The 15,329-nt window shown below is 26.0% G+C and overlaps 1 protein-coding gene across 2 annotated transcripts in view; it reads left to right on the forward strand.

Annotated features, from left to right (window-relative positions):
• Positions 1-3,996: 3,996 nt before the first annotated feature.
• The window catches only part of LOC113552082 (kappa-type opioid receptor-like), a 46,467-nt gene continuing 35,134 nt past the window's right edge, over positions 3,997-15,329 (forward strand). Inside the window, exons 1-2 of one of the 2 annotated variants that reach the window (XM_026954762.1) lie at positions 3,997-4,264; positions 13,529-13,990. In XM_026954762.1, coding sequence (XP_026810563.1) covers positions 13,643-13,990 — 348 coding nt within the window. In that variant the 5' untranslated portion in view covers positions 3,997-4,264; positions 13,529-13,642. Of the gene's footprint in view, positions 4,265-13,528; positions 13,991-15,329 lie in introns of those variants that run through there. The other variant, XM_026954761.1, reaches the window with a different exon arrangement.

A 15,329-nucleotide genomic window follows, 5' to 3' on the forward strand; every position in this document is an offset into this window, starting at 1 on the left:
CACTAAAATCAGTTAAAAATAAATATAGTATAATCTAACATATATGAAAACTTATAACTTGTAACTTATATAAGTTATAATAATAGATTTAGTTTTCTTTGAACATGAAAATAAAGATCATCCAACTGAATTATTTTTTAATAATATTTTAATATTAATACTAGGTATATAGTTAACATTAGTCGAGAGTATCTGCAATTTCCAAAGAAGGTTCCACTTTTATAAACAAATAATAATAAATATCTGCATACAATTAATTTGAAATATTATGTACAATAGTACAGTTCTATACTATACTGATTTTAATTGAATAAAAAAATGAATTAATTTAATAGTTTAATCGAATATAATATAGCAATCATATAACGTTAAATTATATTCAAGCGACCATTATAGCCATATTATAACTCATCAGTATAATATTGATTCATTAAATGATTTGTTATTGTTAACGCAGCCCAACATTACTCTAATAATAGAATACTGAAAACAAATCATGATTCGTGAGTCTTACGAGAAAGTGCATTTGCCACCAATCACCATTAGTTACAATTATGTAAAAAATAATAAATTAGTAAGGTCGTGTTTACTGTTCAAACGGTAATTTAAAATCAATGTATTTTCATCTGTAAAAAGTCTTGATTTGGTTTTTATTACAATACAAAAATATCTGTATGACTTAGGACGTCAAATCTAATACTGTATCTACTTAACCCTGTACAAAGAAAACACTTGTCTTATTGTTTTATGTTGGTAACAAATCCATAACTTTCTAAAACTAATTTTAAAGTAGAATCTAATATATAAATCTATACGGAATCATTTATTTTTGATTATTTTCGTGATTTTACTTTGACTTTATAAATCTGAAGTTTAATTTGAAAATTTTTACGTGTTTTAAAAAAATATTAAATTTATTATTACGTAAGTATTAAGTATATAATATACATGATATTAAATTTACTTAACTATTACGAGCTATTCTTTTTTTTCATTTTTTTCTTTATTGCTATTTCGCTCAACATCTCGTTGTATAGATTATATTCACTAGAAGAATAACGTACATAACGTTAACTATAATATATATTCGCAGGGTGGCAAAAAAAGCATTTATCTTCTCGTACCTTCAAACAAACGGGATGTGAATATTGAATATATTATTATTTTCTCATTCCGCATCTATATAATATAATACAGGAACTGTTTCCAATATATTTTTATAGTTATCGATGTTTTGTTCCACTGCACATTTGAAGACTGGCATATTATTATTATTGTCAATAAAACTTCTACTGGTGCGATGCGCCTAAGAATAATATTATCAATTTGCATAGGCGTACAATTGAAACTGAAAACGTTTAAACTTTACGTTTAAAACTATATTAGCAGTATTTATAGTACTTGCCTTCAATTCAGTAAAATAAAATACAAATTATTTATATTTCCTAAATGCACTCATCTGTGGCAGTTTTAATGAATTTGAGTATTCATGTGTGAATGTTAAGTAAATTTACTGAATTTAAATTACTTATTACACTTGTAATTTTCTTTGATAAGTTGAATTCATAATGCGATTCATGTTTAATGCGATTCAATTGTATAACAAAATATATAGCAACATGGAGTGTTTAAACTGTAATTTGTGTACTTAAAATGAATTTATAATAAAAACTGGTGTAGTGTACTGTATACTTAACTTATATAATATACATGGGTGTTAGCTTGCAGAGTATATATTTTTAATACAATTAACTAACAATAAATTATTATAAGTTCATACTTTGGAATAAAAAATCCGTTAAAACCTAACTTTTCATCTTAATATAAATAGATTCGTAAGTTAAAAGTTCTACTATCTATTTAACACATTTCGAATTTGTAAATACATGAAAAAAAAACAGAACTATAACTATACACGTAATACAGTAGATTTTTGTAATTGTACCATTATGTCTATGTGCATCATAAATAATAAAGAAAAAAATTGTATTGTGCCTTGTGTAGCATAAGTTTATCTGCAAGTGCCGAATTAAACTAAATTTATACAGATGTATATTATATTTATAAAAATAACAATTTGCGAACAACAAATATTAGGAAAAACACAGTTCATTTTTATGAACAATAATACTTTAGAAAAACAAATAATTATATTTAAATAATAGGTATTATACAACTTAATCTCACTAAAAAAATTATAAAACTAATACCACATATTTTGTTAAATAATGTTTGTTTAATTTTAGAATGATTTTTTTTTTTTAATTTAATGATTGCAAAATAATGAGTAAGCTCTGACCAATCAATCTATTTTACAAAATATATTTTTTTCATATAAAATAAGCAATTGTATTTGTTCATTTATATTAAAGAGGGTATTTGATAATGTTGTGTTAGTTTCAAAACTGGAAAATAGATTTTTATATTCTTCATTTGCATTCGATATAGGTTTATACAACAAAATTTTAATATTTCTGTTGTAAACAGTGGATAATTTGTATGACATTTATAAATGCTTAATAAAAGATGATTTTTTTACTGTTTAAAGAAAAAAATTTAAATTGTACTCTTATTCTTCAACAAATGTAGAAAAAACTGTATCTTTTGAAAATAATTCTATACTAGATTTTTATCACTGTCGAGAATATAATTTTTATCCGTTAAATTCATTTGTAATAAAAAGATAACTTTTTGAAAATATTTTTCCGTATGGGTATAGAAAATTGATAACACAATAGATGAGAAGATAATTAAAGGGCTTAGCCAATAACCTTTCAACTTATAATATACTATGTAGTATTCTTCTTTAAAAGTTGCAATAATTGTAAATAGCTTTTTTTCCATCACACTTAATTTAGGACTTTAAAAATATTATCTGTAACCTTTTTTGATATTTTCTACATAATATATCAATATATAATTTACCTATACCGGCTATACCTATTCGTACGTCATACAACATAATATTATACCTATGATTGTTACAGTGTTGTATCTATTATATATACACTTTTGATAAACAATACGATAATTTTATTCTATAAATCAAAACGGATATTATATATTATAAGGTTGAAAAATTATTATTAATATCATTTATTTATAAACATTTTAAAACACGTAATTAAGTGTGGTCTAGAAATTTGTTTAGTCTATTATAACGTATTTTAGTTTCTATAACGTAAGTGTTTAAACACACATTGAACTCGATAATATTTCGTTATTCATATTTTAGACTGATACTCTTAAATCACGACGTAAGAACTTGACGTGCATACATCGCTTATAATATCGGTAGTCATTTTTAACGTTCCAAACACGATAGCCGGTAACTGAGTCGACAAATATATGGTATTCTGGCCACAGAATGCACCTACCTATAATTTATATAACACATTGTTTTAGTGTCACTTTTGCAAATATTTCGACTATGTAATAACACTATTCGTGAAATAACAACCATGGATTTATGTAAAAGTGGTAAAATACTTGATTAGTTTAGTTCGGTCACTATCAATATGTTGTGGATCTATGACATCAGCCCTTATCCCGAACGCAAACATTCAAATGTATATAGAAAATACGCGTTAAAAAAAATGTATAACTTATAAAAATGCGATCGATTTTTCAAAAAATCGTTTATAATATTATCTCCACAAACTATATAAGTTTGACTAATAAACGCACAAGCTGCAGTGCAGTGAGATTGACTTGTTTTATATGGTCTACGCAATATTTCACTCAACAACTACCGCGTAATTATTTCCGTCTACAATATTGACTCTTACCCAATAAAAACGTGATTATAGGTTTGAAGTAAATTTGGTAATTTAAATATTATTTTACGATGATCGGTTCGGTCGATTACGGAGATATAATATCGTTTAAGCACATTACCGTACAGCGCGCGCACGTGACGTCTAGGCGGTAGGGGTGGGGCGACACAGTGGCGTTAATCCGCAAACATCGTCGGCGAGTCACACGCGGACGCGCTGCCAGAGTTACGTCCACACGCTTGTCCGTTGTGCATGTCGTTGCGCGTGTTACTCGTCCCGACAGTCCGTAACCGTGAAATTTGCCGCGTACGAAATAAACAATACATTATTAATAAATTAGATTATTGGACGATAATATTTACAATAATTTACCATACACGATCGAGCGTTCGACCGACGACGAAATGTGAACGATTTGCCAGCCACCGTTACTGTTATTTTTTTTCCTCCTCTGTGCTCGTTTTGATTAGGTTGGCATGCGAAATTCTGTGAGTACATCATAATAATTTATGTATTCTGGGGTGATAAACGGTGCATATCTTCACACTTCTGACATTTTTTTTTTTTAATATTGAAAAGTATAGATACGTACATAGTTAAATTATTTAAAATATAGGTATTTATTTACTGTTAAAATAATCTTATTCCAGCCATAAATACTAAAAAAATATTGTTGATACTTATTTTGTTAGTCGGCGAAGGGGTTAAAGTTTCGATTAATTGTTTACCTTCATCTCTCGAACAACATACAGTGATACCTTTGAATAACGGGTATTCTCGCAAAAAATATATTCACTATTCGGAGAAATCTGATACCTAGAAACGTCCGTTACGATGGGTTTCACTGTATTATATAAATTGTATAGCCGCAAATCTACAAAAATAATATTGCTAGTTCGTATATAATCGTATGACTGTGTGGGTATTTACAAAACGCGTGTTTGATTACGTTTTATATACCATACAATTCAATCGAGTTCGAGATCAAAAACTTATGATATTTCTGCATAAATATCCTGTACCAAACGAATACAAGCAAATATTTGCAAAGGATCGCTCAAATTGGACGTAACAGAAAACTCTGGGGATTACTATATTCGAGTTCGTGTATGTTTACAATTCCAAATTTTTTTTCACATAAGCCTATATACAATTTATGTGAAAAGAGCATTACTCGACATTCGATAAAATCAATAAAAGTATTTATTTAAAATACAGCTGTGGGTATATGTGAACACAATATTATAGGTAATATGTTTTCATCTCCTCGAAGTCGTTCTCAATATTATTACAATAACGTGTTAGATGTAAATTCATAACAAATATAATAACAAACAAATTAACGTTTTTTAGTTTAGGTTTTTAAATTTCTCAGAAATGTATTTTCTTACCATCTTTATATAATGCTATCAGAAGCTCTTACGGTAACTTAAAGATGTTTTTTGTTATCCGTAAGCTTATGACTAAACGATCAGAGGGACGCGATTGTCTCACCCCAATTATAATATTTTACGGTCATAGTATTATTATAAACATTAAAAAATAAACAATTTTATTTATAACAATAGTGTTTAATTTTCAATTAAAATAGTAATATATGCTGAAATGAAAAAAAGGTATTATAGAATTCAAAGTATAATAAGATATTCGAATAAGTTATGTGGTAAATTATAGAAACAATAAACGAAGAAATCTATTAAAATGTGTAATATTATGTGCCCATTATTCTGATACAAAATAATAAAAAATAAAACATTGATAATTATGTGTATTCCGAATAATATTTTAGATATTAGATAGAACTAACTTTTTGCTATTTATATCACGAACTATTCTCATTATTCTACCGTAATTACGTAGGTAGTTTTTAACTATTGACTTATAACTTTATATTTAAGTTAATAACAATGATATATGCAACATTATTGACAAAAATTAGTTCAATATAGAGCATGAATAATATAATATAAATAACAATAAATTACTAATAGAAATACGAATAAATTAAAGAATATTATTAGAAATAGTTGCTGATTCACTTGTCTTTGCTTAAAATTGCATCTCGTCTAAATTGATTTATGGTTTAATTCAAATTTAACACATTCACTACTTTGGCAAGGTAAACTCAAACTGTATAACAATGCATAGAGACTTCCCCATTTTCTAATACAGATTATAATATAATTCGTTTTTTTTTTTTTGTCATTCTATAGAAACAATCATAAGTTATCATTCAATAATTTCAATAAACAAATTTTACGTTCGATATTTATATATATATTTCATATTTTATATTTTGAACGATTACATATTATACATTGTTCTTAAGCAAGTAATTCGATCAGATTATTCCATTAGAAAGTATTATGTATTCAATACTATATAGGTACCATCCACTTAAATTATATTGCTGCGTATAACCGAAACAAAACGTTTTGTAACTCTTTATAAATCCTTATGACTCATTTTAAATCCTTATGACTCATTATAAATCGCTCGGAGTACCTAGGTAATAGCATTATGTTACGTTATGTTTATATTTATTAATATTTTCCTATTTATTTGAATTTGGTATGTTAATATATCTATTCATTAAACAAATATTGTAATTTTACATTTCAAAATATTTACAATAAACTAATAGAGCATACTAAAACACATTCCATACGTGAACACTTCAATAATCTGTCAAAAAAAAATAAAAAATACACGCACACACACATATGACACATCTTTATTCGAACTCCCTAGTTACAGAGCTAATCTTTTCTCAGTAATTTATAATAATGATTAGAATATTGCGTATACATGTTAAGAGCGAATAATACCAGTATAATTTTTTCTTAATGTTACCATGTGCAGTAATATAATTACAACTTCTCTCTGTATTTCACTTATTGTGATTACATTGATGAACTTAAAATATTAAAATCTATCCTAATAGCTATAAAAAAAAAAAAAAAAACATAATATGAGTTTTGACTGGATTTTTCAATATTTTTATTTTTATGAAAATTATTTATAATTATAAATAGGTTACTGAAAAAAATATAAATTAAAATATTAATCAAAGCCATTCCAACAAAATACTAATACTAAAATATTAAAATATTAAATAATTATTTTAATAGGTTAATTATACTTTAATTTCAATAATATCTTATCACAATGAGTGAAATTAGAGAGAAGTTATTATTTATTATTACATAATACGTGTGTGAACATAGAATTTTTTATTGTTGTACCTTCTTACACAGATTTATGATATTTCATTAGTTTTTTACACACTTGTCTACTAAAATTATCAATATTATTGTTTTAGTGACAACTGAAATATTATAATATAATTTTTGCTGAAATAAGCATCGAAAAACCATTGTGAATAACATGTGATCTAACAATAGTTTCTGTTTAAATTTATAAAAGTTTCATACGAATCAATAAGTAATAATAATCAACTCTTCAACGTAATTTTAAAATAACAATAGTTATTTAAAACAAAAAAGTTGCCAAATATTTTTTTTTTACGTATTGGTTTCTTAAACTTGTTATAGAAACATTAAACACGAGTTAAATACTAAAACTCAATGAATAACTGTCACTAGAATTAACACGAGTTCTTCAACTGACAAGCTTGTTTTGTGGCAAATTTATCAAGTTTTTATTTCACACATGATTTATTTTACTGCTTAAAGTTGACTTGGTTTATATTTTTATAATATAATCTGTCGAGATATACTTCAATCAAATGGCAGTATAATTTATATATAGGACATAATCTAAAAATTAAATTCTTGACATTTTGAATTTTATTAAATTTAAATTAATAATTACACTGAATAATTGCACTATTTAAAATTATTGAAAAATGTGATTCCTGTTTGCAGAAGGTCGTTAAATGTGCAATAAAATAAATATCAATATTCTAATCAGTCGTAGAATATTATCAATTAATAAAAATGACATTATTTTTGATTGTATTAATAAAATGCAAACAAACATTATTTGTATTATATAAAATAGGGTGTCCCAAAATGAACGCTGTTTTTAAATAAGCTAAAAAAAAAAAACATTTTATTTTTCAAAATATTACAGAAAAAAAATATATACAGTTACAGTATAAAATCCGGTTTATGTATAAAAAAAATAATATTATTCGGTGTTGTTCTCCACTAGTTTGTTTACAGGTCGAGAAAATTAACAATAACTGCCTTTCAGTTTTCTCTGGTGAGTTTCAGGAGGACGCCTTAACCTAACCGGGGCTTTTGAGATTAACAATCGAACCAGTTTTTTCGAATTTTTTATTAGCCAACGCATTTATGACACATTTGGAACAGCATCCCATCAGAGTAAGATACGAAAGTCTCCGCACCACTTTCGTTAGTTTGGTAAAAGTTCTTAACAACCAACACACGTGTTTTAATTTAAATTCTGTCCACGGTGACATTTGACAAAAACTGATTACACAACAACAAACCCGAATGATAGACGATAATAAATTTAAAAAATTATGAAAACAATGTAGCAAACATAAAAACAAAAAAATTTGCAACCAATTTAAAAAAAGCGTTCTTTTTGGGACCCCCTGTAATGTATTTTAATCATTGTATGTTATAACATCATAACTATTTCATAATGTTTTATACTGACCTTTCTCATGTCTACTAAAACGAGTGTAACAAATGTTTGACGTGAAACTATCTATTAGTTTGACAAGTTAGTTGGCTGAAATATTAAACATTTAAGAAGTGTTGATAATCCTGGCGATATTATTATACACAAGAAAAAAAACAAATAAAAATTTTGAAAAAAAAATCATCAATTAGGTACCTATATAGAACTGAAATATTATTGAAAAAATACAGACCACTTATGTAATATTTAGTTTTGAATATTTTACGTTTTCATTAGTTTTTTTATTGCTTCAATACATTTTCAATTTTTATAACCAAGACATGGATATTTAGTACAAGGTTACTCATAAAACATGCATTATAATACTTCACTAATGTTCAAAATCTTTAATCGTAAGTAATCTTCTTGTAAGTGCCCATCTTACTATATTGTCTTTTCCTAGTTACCTATTACTTAATTTGTTTTTTAAAATTCCCATATTATCAATACCTATGATAAATTATGTTTTATTACTTAATTAGATTTTTTTTTTTTTTTTAATTTACGTTTATAGTTATAAGGTTTGTATACAATTGGCACAATACAACTTCTTATGTAACTGGTACCCATATTATATCTCAATACTTCGCACTTAAATAATGTAGATATTATATAAACTACTAATCGTTTATATAAAAAATGTATCCATTGCTTATTTTTATTTAGCCACATCCAATTTATTGAATAAATTCAAAATGTTATGTCAATTAGTATTGTATTGATTTTATAACCCAACAAAAATATTTACATTTTAATTCTAAAAGCACTATACAGTTTTCATTGTTAAAAAAATATACATATATACCTATAAAAGCCTTCAAATATTATAAATGTATTTTAATAAAGTACACAACAAACTACTTTCTAAAAAAAAAATATTCTTGGTATTAAATTAGATTTTTACATTCGTTTAAGTAAAATTGAGAAGAAGTGTAAAACAAAAATCTTTAATCGTTATATTTTTAGAGATAGTGGTCGACGAAAATGATTTATAATGAAATGCAATGTCATGCACATCTTCATCACCATTTTGTTACCCTGAAAACCGCAAGTCAAGAAAGAGCCATTTTTCAAAACTTAAAATACTTATAAGCAAGGCAATAAACATAGATATGCTATTTTAATTGTATCTTATGTACAATGACTATTAAGAAATTGAATTATTTTATTTTACATAATTACTATATATAATTAATTCAAAAATACAGACTTATACATTAAAATGTTGAATACTTAAGTAAAAAAACATATTAGGTTAAGTCGTTGAATAAATCCTATAGGTACATCAAAAACAAAGTATCACTGGCCGAATAGTATCGTGTACAATATAATATATAGGTACTTGGTATATTTCGTGAATATAATATAACGTTTATAATATTATATGTTTTGTAAAGCTAAAGAGATTTGTTAGTATATTAGACTATTTTTATTTTATTATATATTTTTTCTCTTATTTAATTTTTCTAAACTTAAACAATACTAATATTACGTATGGGCGATAAAATAATATCGTGTTAAAAATAGTAATGTGTATTTGAACTGTTAGCACGTTTAGAACAGTTAAAAGTGTTAAATATTCCACGCGTCGTACATTAATGGCTGTGTCGTGTGCGACAAACAATATTTAAGATTTTTGTGTATCTATGTAAATATTTTATTGGGTACTAACCTCCGTTTTCTAAGATATATCTGGAAACCATATTTTATCACAATATCTTACTGTTTTAAAATGTATATTAATTATTTCATTGTCCTGTAACGAAAAGTAATTATATTATTTAACAATTGCGAATAAGTTTTAAGTATTAGATTTTTCTTGAACACCTGTCCGTCTTATTAATATAATATACAATTATGTGCACAAATCGATTTAGTATTGTAACTTTATAAGGATACTTAAGTAATATTTTAAAATATTAAATTATTTATTGCAGACTTATTCTGACCACACCACTTGGCAATACCTAGTGTCAGTTTATAGTGTACTATATTATTATCATATCTCAGCCCTTTTTTATTTATTTCTTTAAATGTATTTATTGTTCATAACAACCTATGGATATGAAATGCCGTAGGTAGCTATTTACTATTATTATTATTATGATTTTTTTAATTTGTCTAATAATTCAATTGCAAATGTGATCTATCACAAATAAATACGATATTGTATTAAACATTTTTAGATGGTTTTAAAAAAATAAATATATTGTTTATTTTTTTAATACATTTGTATTTTATCTCTATGCCTATATAAAAATATTTATGTCCAAATCTTGAACTGTTTTTGGTTTCGTTTAACAGTTTTTTTATTGAATAGATTTATTTTAAAACTAAACTTTTTAATACCCATCAATAAAACAAAAATTGTATAAAAAGTAAATACCTATTATATTATTACATATTTGTATTCATTGAAAAACAAAATCACATATTACCTTTTTTTTTTTTATGGATTTTCAAATATTATGTCTCTAATTTATTTTTTATTTTCTAATTTATAAAGTAGGTAACTAAATACTAATAATACCTAATGATAAACAAATATTTTTAATTCATTGTCGGTAAAAATATATTGTTGACGTTGACTTATCAATTATAAATAAGTTTTCTCTCTCCTAGAACTCAAGCATTTTAATTAAATATTAAAATATATTGGGTACAACTAAATTAATGAAGCTAATTTTATACTTGAATTCACTTTGCACCTCAATAGTTAACAGTTTAATATCCTCGTGATTTTTACATTTAAAAATACTTTATGTAACAATATTATTTTCTTATATACTCGTATGCAGTCAAAAAATAAACCGTTATTATTTTCACATTAAAATAAATATGAAATTATGAGGTCTTATTATACCATATAATAATTTTTTGTATACAGTTAATTTTCTTATTTATCCTTATGAATCACCAAATTTGATATAATGGTGATGTAGTTCAATGAATTTAATTTTCCAAACAAAGATAATGTTTAGTATATTATTTCTTAGTCAATATTTATAAAAAATAATGTCTCTGCAAACCAATACTTTTGAATAATCATCAATCGATAAGAAACTTAAACTACAATTAGGCAGCAATAAATCAGTTATAAGAGACATATATTGATATTTACTCAAAATAACAAAATATTTGTCTTAATTGACATTTTAATTTAAAAATTATTTAAGCTCATGCTTTAAGTATAGGTACCTACTACCTATCACAATTATTATACATAGTTTACAAATAATTCAAAATTATTTATTATTACTATTCATATTTTATCCCTATGCTTATAATATGAATAAAGGTGTTTTTAAAAATTAAATATCTGTCTTCAGTTCTACAAATGCCACAAGGAAAAATACAAATTGGAAAAAAATTAATTTAAAAAAAAAAGACACACAAATTTAATGTGAATTATCCGATTTTTCATACGATCTTGGTTTGTAGTGTTTATGAATATTTTCTTGAAAACTACTGAAAAGTTCTCAAAATAGCCTACAGGTATTACACAAATTTAGTTACCTACCTAATGAACTGAATTTCTAAGAAGGATTTATAAAACTTTTGAAACTTCACTTCCAAAAAAATTAATTATACACACAATTTATTTTATCATTTATATAATATTTCATTTGTATCAAACTATATTTATATACTCATCCCGGGTTAGGTGTTTAAAAATGTATATGTTTCACAATTTCAAAGGATTAATAAGATGGCATGAAAAAGCCAATCAAAAATTAACTTCACGTTCATAAATTCAAATATTTTTCCAGACTTTATGACAGTGCATAAATAAACAACATGGGCATACTCAAATATATAAACTATTAATTATCATTTCAAATATACCTTTATAACTTATACTAATTGAACTTCTTCCACTCAGCTTTTGTTTGGCAGTTCGTATAAATGATATCTATATGTCATGTGTGATGCGTGTGTTCATAAATAAATCACATTTTACTCAACACAAAAATTAAAAATATGAATATAAATATCATACAAAAGTATATTGTTTTATTCGTACAAAAATATTATAGTTTTCACCTTTTGATTATCCCTGCAGCTTACGATACTTCTCCGAAATACTTTTTCACGTGTATTTTATTCATTACCTATTTATTTTAAAGTATAATAGTTCAGAAAATTATTAAAAACCTCTATGTACACTATAGATTTATGTAAAAAAAAAATTGAAAATGCATCGATATTACAACAATATAACATATAATAAACATTATTAATAACATGTTTATTCGTATCTTAACCGAAGCATTTTTTTCAATATGTACATCACTGTTGATACATTAAATGTTTAGCCATTATTAATATTCCATGCAATCGGCATTGGATCTTTAAAAAATGTATAATTATTTTTATAATTCTGTAAATACGCAGTTATTTTTGTGTTAATAGATAATAATTTATAATATTTTTTTGATTTTAACCGTGAAATCATAATTTGTTATGTACTTTTATAGATTTGATTTTACTATATTTTATTAATGTATAATAATATATATTTTTATTTTTCACTCTTCAATAACTGAAGAAAAATGTACACAAATTCAAGGTACCTAGTACGATCCCCCCTATATTGCTCTCTCTCCCTTAAATACGAGGAAGATGTCCATGGGATTCGTACAATTTATACGAGTTCATAAATATACTTACAACGTCATACCAACATATGGTGTCCATCTAACGAAATACTCCTCTCCACCATCTTATCACCTCGTGCATATATATTATCAGTGGCGTACGCTGTGGAGAGGATGTGGAGAACGATCCTTCCCAACGATATTTTTTTACCTGAATACCATATTATATTGATTTTTAATATTTAAATAATAGATTGCAACACTATAACTGTAAAGTGGTATCGTAGATTAAATAATATTTATATTGTATCTATAAATAATAATCAACTATGTGTATAATGTACCTATATATTATTATTAAGGTCTATAGATTTAGACGATTTTTCTTATTTTATTTTAAGATCGTTTTCAGTTGAAACAGTAGAAAATATTTGTGACCACCCGGTGTAATAATACGGTTGTAATGATTTTATTGCATAGATGTGCGACTGCGGTGACTTTCCTGGTTATCACCAAGAAGCAGCAGCGGCGGCACCTTTGTACAAACTATAACGGTCAACGTACTCGAAGACTAACAGTAGTTCGGCGCACAAAATGAGTTTGTTCAACACGTCGTACCTGATGGGCAATGACACAACGGGCGGATGGGGTCCAAGGTATTTTTTCACGTTCTACTCGGAGTTCGGCGACGAGCAGGCCGAGTCGGCTGTCGAGGTGACAGTGTTCATGGTAATATTCGCCGCGTCCGTCGTGGCCAACGTATCCATCGCCTGGGCGGTGCTCAGATACCGGGAGATGCGCACCGTCACCAACTGTTTCCTGCTCAACCTCACCGTGGCCGACCTACTGTTCGCCGTCACCACGCCGGCGCTAGCCTACGTCCGTGTCCGGCCCGACTGGCCGTTTGGCGATTTCGTATGCCGGTTGTTGCCTTACTCGCAGGTGCGTGCCAAAACTAGGGCTTGAAATAGATTTAAAATCGTTTAAAAAACATCAAAAAATTAAAATTAATTTCCAAATTAAAATTTGTTTTTTATGATATTCAAAATGTTTTATTAAAAATAATAAATAACAAAATCGATAATAATCGGTCTATAGTTTATATATACAAATCAATTTAAAACTAAAAATAATTAATAATTTCAATTTACAATTTAATAACAGCTAATAGAAATATAATATTATACATCTGTAGCAGGTAATTACTATAATTAATAATTAATAATATTTAGTTTTCTTTGGCCCGTTTCATAGCCGCACAAAACGACGAATAATATGAAATGCACGAACGACAATAATTTTCTCGTACATATCAAAATTAGAATCTTAAATAAAAAAAATAAAAATGATGTTAAAGTTTTACCAATAAATCATAAAACTATTAATTCAGTATTGCGCAACAGTATAAATGCATAAAGTAATAAAATATTAAAATTAATACTCGTACATTATTTTAGATTTAAATCAGAAAAAAATATCGATAAGTAAAATTGAAATTAAAATTGTTAATTTTCATTTCGATTACAAGCTCTGCTCTAGTCTATACAACATAAATACAAATAATAATTAGTGGTCGAAAGATAAAAACTAGCATGTATAATACTGTAAAGGCCTTCTTTTTTTTTTATTATTTTTAGACTAATGTCTATATTATGCCCCCAGGTTCAAAAAAAAATCTCAAGTGAGCTTGTTAAATCTGCTTGTGTTTACAAAAACGTAATATATATTTATTTATTTTTTAAACAAAAGTTATGCTTACATAATGGGCAATAGCAGGGATTGAATTTCAATTATTGTATCAGGCGATGTATACAGTTCTTTTTAAACTTTAAAAATATTATTATTTATTCTAGTATTAAGACTGATATATTGTATTTAATTTGTTAAAAACGGTAAATGCTTGTAAAAAGTAGCGAAACTTACGTTATACACAGCGGGAAATTATTACGTTAATCTTGTTAAACGCTAAAACTGTTCATTACTTCCAACCACCGCATATATTATATAATATTTTCGATTCGTATAATGTATACAATTATAAATGCGAGCACGGATCACTTATCTTATTACGTAGATGTAACATCGGATAATATAAAAAAATAAATATGTATTTTAGATTATAAAATTGTATAAAACATACTAGGTAGGTACTAATTGTTTTTAATGTTTGTTAAAGACTTCGAGTACTTACCTATCGCGTGCGAGTTTATTGACTTTCGCTTAGAGGTCGACATCATCGTCCTGATCGCCTCGAGGGTTGCGTTGATAGAACCGTTTAAAT

The sequence above is a fragment of the Rhopalosiphum maidis genome, chromosome 2 (genome assembly GCF_003676215.2).
Source record: "Rhopalosiphum maidis isolate BTI-1 chromosome 2, ASM367621v3, whole genome shotgun sequence".
Lineage (NCBI taxonomy): Eukaryota > Metazoa > Arthropoda > Insecta > Hemiptera > Aphididae > Rhopalosiphum > Rhopalosiphum maidis.